At 33.7% G+C, this 15,286-nt stretch overlaps 2 protein-coding genes across 2 annotated transcripts; one reads left to right on the forward strand and one right to left on the reverse strand.

Moving 5' to 3' along the window:
• The first annotated feature begins 1,846 nt into the window (after positions 1-1,846).
• Positions 1,847-5,386, forward strand: LOC133822017 (ankyrin repeat-containing protein At2g01680). Its single transcript, XM_062254212.1, has 3 exons — positions 1,847-2,711; positions 3,373-3,782; positions 4,289-5,386. Exons 1-3 carry the CDS (start codon positions 2,399-2,401, stop codon positions 5,168-5,170), a joined length of 1,605 nt encoding a protein of 534 aa, XP_062110196.1. The 5' UTR covers positions 1,847-2,398; the 3' UTR covers positions 5,171-5,386.
• A 595-nt stretch (positions 5,387-5,981) lies between these two features.
• Positions 5,982-15,086, reverse strand: LOC133822018 (protein VAC14 homolog). Its single transcript, XM_062254213.1, has 20 exons — positions 14,595-15,086; positions 14,380-14,493; positions 14,164-14,229; positions 12,706-12,795; positions 12,493-12,612; positions 12,338-12,366; positions 12,002-12,144; positions 11,826-11,920; positions 11,208-11,294; positions 10,994-11,101; positions 10,762-10,853; positions 10,446-10,527; positions 9,731-9,796; positions 9,152-9,267; positions 8,931-9,051; positions 8,518-8,679; positions 8,301-8,429; positions 7,941-8,009; positions 6,811-7,110; positions 5,982-6,399 (listed from the first exon to the last, which is right to left on the reverse strand). The coding sequence occupies exons 1-20, from the start codon at positions 14,682-14,684 to the stop codon at positions 6,298-6,300; spliced, it is 2,181 nt and encodes a 726-aa protein (XP_062110197.1). The 5' UTR covers positions 14,685-15,086; the 3' UTR covers positions 5,982-6,297.
• Positions 15,087-15,286: the final 200 nt, after the last annotated feature.

Raw genomic sequence — 15,286 nt, forward strand, 5'->3', positions numbered from 1 at the left:
TAGTCCACTAAAATAAAATCTTCCAAAAATAAGAAAGAAAATAATAATAATAATAATAATAATACAATTACCCTCCAACTAAGACTTTGTGAACATAATTCATACAAAAATATTACATATTTATGTGATAAATATCCTCCATTCACATTTATTTGAGAAGGGTTTAAGTTAAAACAAGGGTTTATATATATTTGGACTTTGTGTTTTTTCTTATTATCTGTTTGGAATTTGTGTTTTTTTTCATTATCTGTTTGAACTTTGTGTTTTGATAAATTATTTTTTGGACCCTGTGTTTTGTAAAATAGTTAAAATAGAACCCTAAACCCGATTTTGGTCAATATTTTCTTAACTAAAATCACAAATAATTTACCAAACTAACAATTCAGAACAAAAATAAAATCATTCTGCTTAAAAACTGTATTGTTATATTCAATTTTTTCTTCATCAAAATTGAGTTTAGGGTTCTATTTTAACAATTTTACAAAATATAGAGTCCAAAAAGTAATTTATCAAAACACAGGGTCCAAACAGGTAATGGGAAAAAACGCCCTTAAAATAACTTATCTTTATGTGTACACATATCATTGATCTTGTTAAAAATTAATTTTTATATATAATAAGTAACAATTAAGGTATTATCAATGAGTAATTGAATTTATAAAAGTAGATAACAAAAGAGTATATAATTGGATCCTGTGTTTTGTCTCATTACTTGTTTGGACTCTGTGTTTTGACAAATTATTTTTTGGACCCTATATTTTGTAAAATAGTTAAAATAGAATCCTAAACTCAATTTTGATGAAAAAAAAATTGAATATAATAATACAGTTTTTAAGCAGAATAATTTTATTTTTGTTCTGAATTGTTAGTTTGGTAAATTATTTGTGATTTTAGTTGAGAAAACATTGACTAAAATCGGGTTTAGAGTTCAATTTTAACTATTTTACAAAATATAGGGTCCAAAAAATAATTTGTCAAAACAAATAATAAGACAAAGCAGATAATCCAAAAAAAAATATAAACTTATAACAAAATGATATTTTCTTTTTACAAAATAATATTTTAAATTCCACACAATGCGTCAATATTTTTTTACGGGATTGTCAAGAATGTTTATCATTCTTTAAAAAAAAAAATATGCAAAATGACTGTAAAAAGAAACTTATTTGGTCAAATAATATAATATTTTAGATTATTTATTTTAATGTTAATCATACAACCATATTCTTAACAACACCAAATCTAAGTTTTCCAGCTAATTTTAATATACTTTTTTTAATTCATCATATACAATCTCTTCACAATGCTAAAAAAAAATTATGAGCACCTAGTTAATTGTACTTTTATTTTCAACCTAATTATTGTTGAAAATAATTTGTTGCGTAGTAATCTAAATAACTCCAATATACATAATCACAGAAAAAAAAAAAAAAAAATTGTCCAAATTACTTAACAAACTAAAATTACAAGAGAGTGTACCAGTATACCCTTTTAATGGAGTGCACAAAGAATTTGCCAATATTGTTAAAGTTTCTAGATCTAAATTTGGTTATGGATGTCATAAGAGTCGAAGAAAAAAAAAAAAGGAGGAAAGAGAAATAAGGGCGGGAAAGAAGAAATACAATATGATAATTATTTATAGTAATAATTATGTATGTTTAGTTGTGATAATTACAAAAATTAGGTTTAGAATTTATTAAGAATAACGAATGAGAAACGTTTTATTTAACTAAATATAAATTATCCATTTTTGAGGTTTTGTAGAGCAGCCGCACTGTTCATCCAACTGAAATTTTCAACCAAGGAAAGAACAGAAGAAAAAGAAAGGAATAGGAATTGGGTGTGAAAAAAACTGAAGATAATTCATTAATTCATCTAATCTGACTTAAAGCTTTGGCTTTTAGAGTTAAATTAAGAAGAAAAAAGAGATTGGAGAAAAGGGTCAACTCCTTCATCATCTTCACATGGTCTCCATTCACGAGGACCCCACTTTCTCTCTCATCCTCCATGAAACAACAAGCCAAAAACTTCAATTTTTCTCTTTTTCTTTTCTTTTGGTTTAAGTTTTTTTTTTTTTTCTTTCAAAAGAAAAAATTAATATTAATCGACCATTTGGCTGTTGCCAACAGAAAAGATCACTATTTTTTTCATAACCAGTAGTACTTGTTATTACAGTCGGTCTTCGATAAAGATTCTCACACCTTCTTTCCCTTAGCTTACGCTTACGCGTTTTCGATTCCTTCCCATCTTGGATTTTGGGAAGAAGAAGATTATAATTGGAGAAAAGGGTTTTGTTCATTAGCATTGATGAAGGAGAAAACACAGAGAAATTACAGATATTGATTGAATTTGGAGTTTTGTTTTTATTCTTTTTCTTTTTTTGGGAACAATTCCAGAGATGATGGAGTCTAAGTCTATGCGCTTCATCAACCACCAACTGTTCTTCTCCGCCGTCCAATCGGGTGACATCGAAAACTTTAAACAGTTACTGGATAAGCTGACTCATGAGGAACCGTCCGATCACTCGTCCATGTCTGATCTGATGGCCCTCCAGAACGACGCCGGGGAGACTGCCCTATACGTCGCTGCAGATAAGAACATCGAGGACTTGTTTGAGTTCTTGCTTAAGCACTGTGATGTTCAGACGGTGAAGATCAGGTCCAAGTCCGATATGAACGCCTTCCATATCGCTGCTAAGCGTGGCCACTTGGGTATGCCTCTTTATCTCTAAACCTGCTCTTCTTTTTTATCATTATTTTCTAAAATTCGACTTCTGCCCGAGTTTTCTGATTTCTGACATGGGTTTTCGTCAATATTGAGTCTTTGATTTTTTGCTCGAGTTTTCTTATTTCTAAAATGGGTTTTGGTCATTCTTGAGAACTTGGTTTTCTCATATTTATTATTCGAGATAACTTACCTGTCATAAACAAAACTCATTTTCTTGTGTAGTTTGAAAACTCTGTTGGAAGAGATCATCATCTAGTAGTAGTTTGTCGATTAATTGATTCTCTTATTATTGAATAACCATTTAGAACTATAAAAATAGCACATATTCTTAAATTAAGATTAGTGAAAACAAATGATTACTTTGCATAAGAATGCCAGTAATCTATCTCATCTCATAAAGGTTTCCCCAGTAATTTGAATGTTTTTCATCTACAATCCATAATGGTTTATTCGAATCACCCCAAGTCATAGGTGATATTTCTTGAGGAAATCATGGGCACTGATGAAATTCTGGTATAAAAGGGCAGTGATTATTTATAACAGTCTAATTCTTAAGTTACCTTATAGAAGTTTAAAACTTTATGGCCTGCAAAAAAGGCTTTCTCTAGTGGCATATTGTAATTGATTATTATTATATTTCTCTAGGTATCGTGAAGAAGCTTGTGGGACTTTGGCCAGAGCTTTGTAAATGTTGTAACGCCAGTAACACCAGCCCCCTTTATTCAGCTGCCTCTCAGGACCATTTGGAGGTAGTCAATGCAATCCTGGATGCTGATGTTACCTCAATGATGATAGTGAGAAAAAATGGAAAAACCGCATTACATAACACTGCTAGGTATGGCCAACTCCGTATTGTAAAGGCCCTTATAGACCGTGATCCAGAAATAGTACGTATCAAAGATAAGAAGGGTCAAACTGCTCTTCATATGGCAGTGAAAGGTGACTGTCCTTTGGTAGTGGAGGAGATACTGCTCGCTGACCACTCTATACTTAACGAGCGTGACAAGAAGGGTAACACTGCTTTGCATTTAGCTACAAGGAAATGTCGTTCACAGGTATATTTCCATTTAAATTATATATAAGATGAAATTCAAACATGCATATGTGAGCTCAAAATCCTCGCTTAACTAGTCTATCTAATTTTCCTTGTGCTTCCAGAGCTTTCTTTTGATTGTATTAGTATGATATGCATTAAAAATATCTAACTTATAAACTGGAAATTAGGAACTGTTTATAACATTGGAAAAAAGACATTTTGTACGAGATCATCACATGATAAAAAATTCTGTGACTGTCGTGCCTATTCTTCTTCTTTTTTCTCACTACTTAATTGGTCTTTGGTTAAGATGGATGGCAAGTTTTCCTTGTTGTTTTTGAATGTCTTAACACTGTGCTTCAGAATGAATACACTTGCAATCACTTTTTGATTATTTACTTATAAAACCTTTTATTGGGAGAGGTCATTAGAATAAAACTGAATTTTTTTTGGATTCCTTGTGTTGATCTCCTGAATTTAAGTATATTATCTGCTTTTCACTGATATTTTCTTGCTTGTCCTCAGGTTCAGATAGTCAGCGTTTTGCTTAGCTATCCATCTGTTGATGTCAACGCCATAAATAATCATCAAGAGACTGCTATGGATTTGGCTGATAACTTACCATATGGAGAATCTGCGCTGGAAATTAAGGAAGCTCTAGCAGAAGCTGGTGCCAAGCATGCCAGATTTGTTGGCCAAATGGACGAAGCTATGGAACTCAAGAGAACTGTAAGTGACATTAAGCATGAGGTTCAATCACAACTCATACAAAATGAAACAACACGACGACGGGTTTCTGGTATTGCAAAAGAACTGAAAAAGCTGCACAGAGAAGCTGTTCAAAACACTACCAATTCCGTGACTGTTGTTGCTGTTCTTTTTGCGTCGATAGCCTTCTTGGCAATATTTAACTTGCCTGGTCAATATCTAATGAAAGGAAAGGATGTAGGAAAGGCCAACATTGCTGAACATGTTGGTTTCCATGTATTCTACCTTTTGAATGCCATATCTCTCTTCATTTCTTTATCAGTTGTTGTGGTTCAGATTACTTTGGTGGCTTGGGATACGAGGGCTCAGAAGCAGGTTGTATCAGTGGTTAACAAACTGATGTGGGCAGCCTGTGCTTGCACTTGTGGGGCTTTTCTCTCCATAGCTTACAAGGTGGTCGGGAAAGGAGATTCATGGATGGCGATTGTCATAACCGTTGTGGGAACACCAATTCTCATTGGTACTCTTGCATTCATGTGTTACTTTGTTCTCCGGCAACATTTTGGCTTCCACCGTGACTCTCAGAGGCGCATCAAAAGGGCGAGTGGAAGCAAGTCCTTCTCATGGTCGGTCTACTCTGCAAATGTATCAGATCCTGAGGACTATAACTCTGACCTTGAGAAAATCTATGCTTTGTAAACTTTACTAGATGTTTTTCATTCATATTGAATGTTGATCTGTAAAATAGTAATTGGAAACTAGAGTTCAGATGTAGGTGTTGCGTTGCAGCCATCAAAATGTTGAGATTATACCAAGTAAAAGTAAGGGAATGTAGATTAATGTATATTTAATAAATTTTGGTAAGTAATTTAGTACTTGTTCAATGCAACAATACTACCACTAGCATTTCTATTACTTGGAATCGTACCGTGTAAATAAATTAAAAAATAAAGTATTTTTACATTTTTCTCTTTGTTCACCGTTGTCATTATTGTGAGCTAATATTGTAGGACCACAACTATTACTTCTCCTCTAAAATATCACCTACTTTTATTTCGACACTTTTAAAAAAAAAATTGTTTGTCGGGCTGCTATTGCATAACCATCCAAAATGTGAAAAACCAATCCAACTTCAACTTTGGGATATCACATCTCCACATCCAATCTCTCTCTCTCTCCCAAAATAAAAAATTGTTTAAACTTTGCAACTTTCTACCTAGCCAATATATATCTAATCATTTTCAGCACCAATAATAGAGGTCAAACTTAGATGAAATCCCCGAAATTGAAGCTCTGATTAGAAGTTAGAACGGCCTAATATAAGTCAGTTTGCTTATGCATGATCATATTAGTAAACTCCTAATATATAACTCCTTTTAAATTACAAACAAACAAGCTATTTTGGTTTCTTCTTTCCCAAGATAATGTAAACATAAATTAACTGATTTGTTTATTGTTATAATTTATAACAACGGCTATACCAGATAAGACATAGAAAGAACAAATTGCATCTTCTAAATTAAATATTATATATATATCCCTCTAACCCACATGGTTTTTCAATAAAAAATAACAGAACCACATGGGGTTTTGTATCTCGTTTACAAAGTCAAAAGAATATAAGCTCAGCCATAAACTGAACTTCCATCTCAATTTCCAAAAACAACCCAATTTTCAACATCCCAACCTCCACAAGTTCCATAGAACAAACTACTATGATATACAATTTTACAGATTATACTAGAGATCCCAATTCATGGCTTCCATATGCTGAGATCATCCATAATTATAATTTCAACAAGAACTCCAGAAGCAGTGTATTATTGTCATAGTTGCAACTGTCCCGGACCTCTCCTTGACGTTCTTGAAGGAGGCCGATTAATTTCGGATGGAGGATTGCTTGCGGGTTCTTCAGGTCTTCTCACCTCCTGCATGCATATGAAGATCTTAAAATCTACAAGTACACATTTTTGTTATCCGGAATTGATTATTATGATGTATATTTTTTTGATCCTGGACTCTAATTAAAGAAAATTATTTTTTTTTACAAGAATAATTAGAGGAATCATCTATATTTCAAGGTTAATTTCTACTTTCCTAGTCGAGTGTAGGCTGCCTAAGTGCCTATCCAGTTTCCAAGCCTCAGTCAGCTAAATGTACAGACTGAATAACACAACATTATCATTTGAGGCAACTACCTAATGGATCTTGAAGCAACTTAAAAGGCGCCTATAAACATTATCATTGGTCCTTGAATATTCACACATCAGTAAGAATATTGTTACTAACTATAATATTACTAGTTTTAACTTCTATACATCTATTAAGTATTCACAAACCTTTGATGATGCTGAAGGTGCAAAAGTGCTTCGAATTTGTGCCTGCTCTTTAGCATGCAGACGATGTTGATGCTGCATTTGCTCAAACTGTTGTAGTCTTAAATTAAATTTGATTCCATTATGCAAATTCCTATCATCCTCGTTTGCATCTCCATCATCAGTTATATGTGATCCACCTGAAATGTGCTGAAAAATCTGATAGGGGTTCCCAGAAGGAGTTCGCTTGAGTTGATCACTGCTAAAAGAGTAGGAGGGCACAGTTTTTAGACGTGTTCGTAGTATCTTGAAGGCTGCACTTTGCTGCAAACAAGAATAACAGTACAAATAAAAAATTAGACGCAAAGCAGGGAGCAGCAAAAATAACCCAAAACAGTAATCCCTCTTAAATATTGAGTAATAATAAAAAAAGCTCCTTGAAGTCTGTAGGCCAAAATAGTGACTAATACTCGAACAATGGTATTATAATTAACTATTAGTAATTACTAGGGTCATAAAGCAACAAAAATAACAATTGTGCCCATCAAATGTCAGGCTACTAATTTCAAGCTTCAAAACAGAAATCCTCTCTTCGATTCTTATTTTTCACAGGCACACAAATTTGCATTTCTATTCTTATAATCACGACCAGAAAATAATTGAAGAATTCTGTGGCTTTAAATAGTTTACAAGATTTTGACAACTATCTAATTAAAATCTCCTTTGGCTTAACTGGATTCTGTGTGCCCGTGTAAGGTCAACAATTCGCTACTACTGCTAACCTGCGGTTGCACATGCTTGTATTGAGCCCAGGCTTTTAAAATCATTACCTTCTCTTAGTGAACTTTTTTGGCTTTAATTATCTTATTCAAAATTGCTGGTCAATTCTTTTATTGGTTTTACTCCCTTGCTTGGTCTCATTTCTTGAAAAGACTTCTTTCAGAGCTCATTTGCAAGTCATAATCAAACGCAAATGAATTTTAATTTTGACTTGTCAATCAGGAAGCAAAAAAAAATATGTTTTGGTCCACGTCACAATAATGAGAGAAGTTATGCATTCCCTTTTCCCTCTCCCAAACCCAAAAAAACAAAAATATCAAACAAGCAGTGAATTGAAGTGCTTGAATGAAAGAGTAAAAGTTCTAAAGATCTACCTGAGGAAGCAACATCAAAAGACCATACAAGGCTTTTAACAACCATATGTATCTGCCAGGTTCAAGAAGCTGCAAGGAACACAGGATGCTAGTAAGTTTATAGAAAAATAATGATATCATAATAGCATGTGAAAAAGCATCTCTCGAAAAGAATAAATAAATCATAAATGACGAATGTCATGAAAGAAAATGAAAAAAGCATCTCTAAAAAACTAATGAATAAAACATAAACAAAAAAATGCCACAAAGACATGAAATCTGTATCTCCCAAATCAAATGAGAGCCAAACCCCCCCATCGTATGCCCCACACCATATTCTAATACAAATACAAAGGCAGTTTAAGAGGTTACGACAGTGACCTGTAATCTAAGATATGCAAAAATTGGAGTCTCCAGCAAGCGAATCAATTTATCCAACTGGACCAAAAACTTTACATTAATATCCTCCTCCACCAGAGACTGGATTACAGCACTTGCATGTTGATATGTCTGTAACGTTAAATAAGAAATGATAAGACAATGCTGTAAAAGATGAATAAAAAGGCTATGGAGTGGCCAGGAAATTATGAAAACTTGCCTGAGCTAACAAGCACAGACTTATGATCGCCATGGGCGAGTGGCACCATGAAGCATACAATGAAACAAATAAATCCTTCCCGGCAGGGTTAACCAGTGATTTTTTCAAAAGATCTCGAAGTTCATATAGTTCAGAGGATGTAAGTAAAATCAAATTCAAAGCCTGAAACATACGAAACCATGAAATTAATAAAAATAATCAAAGATGATGATAAATAAAAAGATAATGATCAGAACATATAACATGGAGCTAAAATTCCACATTTTTCGGTTACATCATAATCTTTTGTTATAAGTAGATATGGGCTTGCTTCATTTCAGTTTCAGAAAATACAAAAATTCCAACCCAACCTCATCATCAATCATATGGTTACTCATGCATTTACTGGTTTAAGCTCTCAGAAAAATGACAACCTGAACCATAACAGATGCAAAGTTCAGATCAGATTCTCCTTCTAATATTGTAGAGAACTCCCGGTAAACCCTTTCAGCATCTAAAAGTACACAAAGTCGACGGATTATCAAAGCACCACGCCTGAGATTATAAGAAACAACACATATCAACCACTAGTGGTTAAAAAAAACATGACAACCAAACTGTGAGTAAGAGAGAGCAGAGAAAGAAAAAAGCTCACTTCTCCAAAAGAGAATTGTCATTCCTAAAATGATGTACTAGGAAAACAACAAGCTGACGGAAGTGTTGGGGATCTTTAGCTATGCATGCATGAACCTCAAGAACCAGAAGTACGACCTGAAAAAAAAGTCATAACATATTTAGACAAGAAAAAAAACTATATCCCCTTCTAAACTTCCAGAGCTAGAACAGATTAAGGAAACTCAATGTCAAAAGCCAAAAAGAAAGAGCATCACAGAGATTAATATACAATAAAACCACTGTATCTCCTCAGAAAAATATACATGAAAATTTAAAAATCATACCTTTATTTTTATAAGTTCATAATCCAATAATTAAAAGCAAAATTTCAGGTTTAAAATTATATTGATGATGGACTCACCACCTTACCACTTAATGTAAACAAATATCAGTGAAGACACCAAATACTGCCTCAAATATATTCACACTAAGGAGTGATGAAACCATGTTGTACACATTAATGAGTGATGAAACCTAAGTGTAAATGGTACTCATTAAGCAAGATGGAGATGGCAAGAAATTACCCATGAAAAAGTATAAATGTATAAGATAAGGTTACCTCATCAGAAGGATCTGAAAGTGGATTCAAAAGCGTATCAAATATGTCTCTCAAAGAAGTCAAGACCTGTTCAGTATGAAAATTTCCACTTTAACTTGTTGAGCCACTATAAGGACCAAACAATCAGAAAATAAATGCACACAAGGAACTGTAAACTATTATTACTATGCATCATGGAATCAAAAATTTTCCTATTTCATTTGAATCATTTCACAATGGTACCCACAGAATTGTTATAAAAGCACAAACTCCTTTCTATTTTCATTCTATTATAAAACTAAGCATTCATCTGTCAATAAAATGTCTCAAGGTAAATTAACCAAACTAGAACCCAGACAGTTCGTCTGCAAGAGAAATTCCCCTGATTTTCTGGTAAGAAGAACTACAATCATTCAATAATAATGGATCAAATGCATTAGAAGATTTTTCGCAAAAAGGAAGTTCAGAGAAAGACAAGCATGATAGCATAAATCTTAAAAGCTGATATTACTTAAGTCCAATCAGACCCTCTGATATGTTGAATAGACCATAAGCAAAATTTAAGAAAGGTCCACTAGAAAAATCTACCGAGTAAAAAAATGCAGGGTACACAACATGTACACAATACAGGCAAGAAAGAGATATATCACAATTTTGGGACAGGTACTGACACTTCTGTTTTATATAGGCTAAGAAAGTAAGAAAGAAGTCATAGAGCATGCAAGTTCCTGCTAACCTCAGCACGATATCTGTTTAAAAGTGTCGATATCCAGTGCAATGCTTCAATTTTAGTAGCCTCCCATTCACTAGATAATTGCCTGAACAGTCAAAATATCCATGAATTACCACCTATGGTAGCGCAGCAATTGTTTTGAGATAAGTTACCACTCACTTTAACTAGCTTTAAAAAGGAAGCTTGGCAACTTGAAAGTAAATAAATGTATCGTTAACATTTCCCAAAGATCTTAATGGAGCACAAGTACTCTATTCCCATAAAAGTGCAGCTTTCTAGTAACAAACAAAAGTGTTGTTTCCCATTAAAAAAATTATACCTCTTTGCAATAGAGAGTATGGATCCCACATTAAAATCGTCAGATGGATGAGCTTTGATTGCACGAAGTTCTTCATTGGTTTCACGAGCAACCTTTACAAATAAATAATTTGTTGAGTTTTCTTTAAAAAAAAAGGTAAATAAAATCAATGAAATTTTTTCTAAAAAACAGTGTAAGAGGGAGAATAACTCACTGACCCAATAAAATAAGGAAAAACCATTAACAAACTTACCACTCTAATTTTCTCTTCTTTATCAGATATGCAAGGCAATATCGCACCCAGAATATCAGCATAGTAAGGGACAAGCTGTTCCCCACCAAGTTTTACAAATTCATTTATCTGCACAGTCAAGCAGCATATAAATTTGATGATCTTAAAAACAAAGATTTTATTTGATGAAGCACTGATTAATAAATTATATGAGAAATAACATAAAGCAACCTACCCATGTGACAGCTGTTAACCGAGTAAATTCATCTGGAGAAGCAGCCCTCTGCACCAGAATCTCAGCCATGCGACCATAATCTACAGACTTCAAGAGTAGCACTGCTCGAGTCAGAAATCACAAATGAAAAAGATAATTTGTTTCCAGTAAAAAGTACTTGACAACATGCACACTGGAAAGCTACTCTTAGTTAGATTATTTATCTTGCTGGCATAAGATGGATTTGCTTAAATATTAAGAAAGTAAGAAACCTGGTCACCATGCAAAAGCAGACATGAATTTGATCAATATTAAGAAAGAAAGAAACCTGATCACTAAGCAAAAGCAGACATAAATAGAAAGAGCAAGCAAAGGGTGAGAGAGGAAATGCAAGGCATAAAGTTTTAGAAAAGTGAAGGGAGTTAACAAAGCCATCACAGCCATATATTTAAATTTTAGCAGATAATTTTCTTGAAGGCATTAATCCTTTTTTGATTAAAAATGATACGTAGTATGCACGTATAGAGAGCCACTTGCAGATGGGAGGAAGCATATTGCCAGCAACATGTTTTGGGAAAAATGAAAGGGCGACAGCACACGCAACATAGCCAAGTAACTCGATATAGAATTAGTTCTTACTGGGGAGCTCTTGATCTCTTGAAGAAATTCTGTGAGAGCCGAATCAGCTTGTTGGCGTATTTCATGGCTAGAATCACTTAACATATTAAACAAACCTGAAAACAACGGAAAACTGAGCACCCAAATGCACATAGAAGAAAAATAATTAAAAGATAATTATTACTGAGATGTATTACCGTCTAGAAAATCAGGTAGAAATCCCAGCATATCAATGTCGGGGACACTGTCTAATACAGTTATCCATCCTACCAAAAACTGACGAACATAGGGATTTAGGACATTCATGCGCTCCCTCAGCAATGGTATAAATTCTTCAATACTGAAGAAGAATAACACCACAAAAGGAAACTTAATTACAAAAATTGTTTAAAGAAATGATCTTCAACTCTTGATGTGAAATTTGGAAAAGTATGACACCACAAAAGGAAACTTAATTACAAAAATTGTTTAAAGAAATGATCTTCAACTCTTGATGTGAAATTTGGAAAAGTATGACAAAAAAGATAACACACCTGAATTGATCACTTTCAGTAACAATATCCTGCGCCACAATAAGAAAGGATTGGCATAAGAAAGAAATACCAAGCAGGAAGACAACTAGAGGAAACAAGCTAAAATTTGAAATTGAAAATGCAATAGGTGAGAAGGATTCAGATAATTATCCCACCTTCACAAGCCGATCTAGAAGATGAGCGGCACTTTGTACGTTAGCATCTGAGTCGGCTGAAAGCTTACATAAAGCATCAAAAATCTGATTAAAGAATATGATAAAATCCCCTCTTACAACCTGTTCAAAAAGCAAGAATACATATCACGCACAGGATCAGCATGGGGAGTTAACATGATAAGCCTATCATAATAATGTAAGCTAATCACTCACCTTCGCAATATTGTATAGAGCTTCACAAGCATAATATCGAACTCTGCTGTCTTGGTCAGAAAAAGAATTAAGCACGGGAGGCACAATTTGCTGACAAATAAACCAAAAGTAAAAGAAAAAAAATAAAAAGGTTGTGGTGGAAGCTAAAATCCTGCATAAATTGATAGTACCTAATAAATATAAAACGCTCAGAAATCCAGATCATCAGATTCAACAGCCTCACGAGGAGGCTTTATGTACATGATTAGATTCCAAGTAAAATGTGAGTCCACTAACTGAACAGAAGCAAATAAAGCTGCATTCCCTTGAGTAGTTGGATCAATTACATGACCGGCTGAATAGTTTTACATTTAGCATAACGCATTAACATAAAGATACATAATTTCAGACAGACAAGTGCTACACGTATATTTCAGAAGACACGAGAACCTAAGAGATCACCTTAAATTCTAAATTTTAAATAAGCAGCGTGTAGATCTATTCGATTTAGGACATAAAGAAATTCTTTAGTTCAAAACCTAATAGTCTTTATATCCAATTATAAAACGCTTGATGTTTTGAGAGACCAATCGATGTTTTCTTCATCACTAAACTCGGGAAAGAAGAAAAGAAAATCCAGTCCAAGAAGGTCCAAACTTCAGTAAATATAAATGTCAAATGGATGTGAAATTTATAATTAATTATATCGACTAAAAATGCTAACAACTGATTTTCAACGAAACAGCACCTAAAAGATTATAAAATGCTACTAACATTGAGATAGAATTTTTTGCAGTACATCCACGTGGTAAAGACCATATATCTACATCAATTTTGAGATTGCAATAGTGCAATCACAAAAAACTGAAAAACAATCCACTACAGAGCACAATTTTCTTTTTTTGAAGAGACATTACAGAGCACAATTACCATTACAAATAGTATAGAAATCCAAGCTAACAATCTGTACCAATTTCTTGATCATAAATATTTAAAAAAAAAAAGGGGGGCATTTTCCAATTCCCTAATCACTCATTTTACAAATCAATAATTCTCCTTCGTCTATCTCATACTTAACAACCTGACCAGGTGCAAACAGTTTGACCAAATAACAGCACTTACTCCTACAAGCTCCTTATACATCTAGACACTATATCCCTTCAAATTAATCACGGCAAAAAGAAAGTTTCCTTGTATCTGACTGTTGGGAAACATAAAATCAATCGTCTGTAAACTTGAATTTGATGTGAATCATACTTCATCGTACTGATGATGTTGAATATACACAATAATATAAATTACCTTGCAGCCTAGCTTGGTTGTTATAGCCTCTAAAACTCACTGGCATAGTAAACTTAGTCATTTTTGTTTCTACCCAAACTCGAAATCATTATAAGCAAACATCCGAAAACAAAATTAAGATCCGACTATTAACAAAGAAAAGATGGAATGAAAAACAAAATTGCATTCAATCCTTACCTCTAGATGTTGTGCCGCGTCAGTACTCAACCCAACTGTCGCAGCAGCCAATCCTATCAATCCTCCCTGCACAAATTGGAAAAACGAATCACTTAATACCCAAACAGCACACGCTTAAAAGCCATGTGAGACCAAAACCACACCACGAGAAGATCCAAATGCACCAGGAATTCATCAAAACCATGCCCAATTCCAAATCACCTCTCATTCACATACCTTCCTGTGATTCGCTTGAGGCGAATAAGTAAATTCATTAGTCAGAAGATTGATAACCGCTGCAATCTTATCGTGATCCCCACTCGAAGCTAAGTTCTTCACAATCCCCTCAACCTATACAAACAGAACATACATAAAATAAATACCACGTACAGAATCCAATCAGAAGATCCACAAAAAAACCAACTGAAAAACCTAGTAAACAAAAATCAAACCTCAAGAGCGGCATTCTTGCGTTTCTCGTAGAGCTTATCCGCGAGATTTCGAAGAACGAAGGCGGGAACCACAGATAGAGCGTCAGCCATGTGAAACCCTAGGAGGACTCAGTCAGAACTGAATTTTCTCCAAGTAGAAGGGAGGCAAAGAGAAAGAGATTGAGATTTAGATTGAGAATGACCAGGAAAAATCAAAGCCGTTTTCGGATCTTTTCTTGCTCGAGACGAAACATCTCTATCTAGGGTTTTAGAATTTTCGAAAACACTTTTTTTTTCTTTGTTCTTATTTTCTTGCCAAAATTAGAAATCAATCCCTGTCTTAATTTTCCCAAACAGAATATTTTAGATCTGGATTCGTTTCCGAAAAATCGAATTACAAAACTGAAACCAAAACTTTCCTTTTCTTCCCTTCTTTCTTCTTCTTCGTCTTCTTTTTTTTTTTTAATGATTTTGGTCTGTTAAGTCGTGTTTGGTTCTTTCATTCCAGTCTGTCTGTCTGGGTGCACGAGTGATCTCGGAAGGTGCTAACGGAGAGTCAAAGTGGGAACTCCTCATTCTTAAATTACGAAAATACCCCTCTCTTAATACGATTTTGTAATCATATGAGGTTTTAGTCTAATTTTGTTCATTAATTTATATCTAAAGTGATTAAAAATCTTACATACAATTTTATTTTGCAGCTATTAAATAAA

The sequence above is a fragment of the Humulus lupulus genome, chromosome 3 (genome assembly GCF_963169125.1).
Source record: "Humulus lupulus chromosome 3, drHumLupu1.1, whole genome shotgun sequence".
Taxonomy (NCBI): domain Eukaryota; kingdom Viridiplantae; phylum Streptophyta; class Magnoliopsida; order Rosales; family Cannabaceae; genus Humulus; species Humulus lupulus.

Coding starts and splice junctions, on each gene's coding strand:
- LOC133822017 (XM_062254212.1), top strand. CDS start 2,399: ATGATGGAGTCTAAGTCTATGCGCTTCATCAACCACCAACTGTTCTTC. Junction 2,712..3,372: donor TGCTAAGCGTGGCCACTTGG/GTATGCCTCTTT, acceptor ATATTTCTCTAG/GTATCGTGAAGAAGCTTGTG. Junction 3,783..4,288: donor CAAGGAAATGTCGTTCACAG/GTATATTTCCAT, acceptor GCTTGTCCTCAG/GTTCAGATAGTCAGCGTTTT.
- LOC133822018 (XM_062254213.1), bottom strand. CDS start 14,684: ATGGCTGACGCTCTATCTGTGGTTCCCGCCTTCGTTCTTCGAAATCTC. Junction 12,796..14,163: donor ACGCGGCACAACATCTAGAG/GTAAGGATTGAA, acceptor TTTATTTGTCAG/CAAATTGTGCCTCCCGTGCT. Junction 9,052..9,151: donor GACAATTCTCTTTTGGAGAA/GTGAGCTTTTTT, acceptor TTATAATCTCAG/GCGTGGTGCTTTGATAATCC.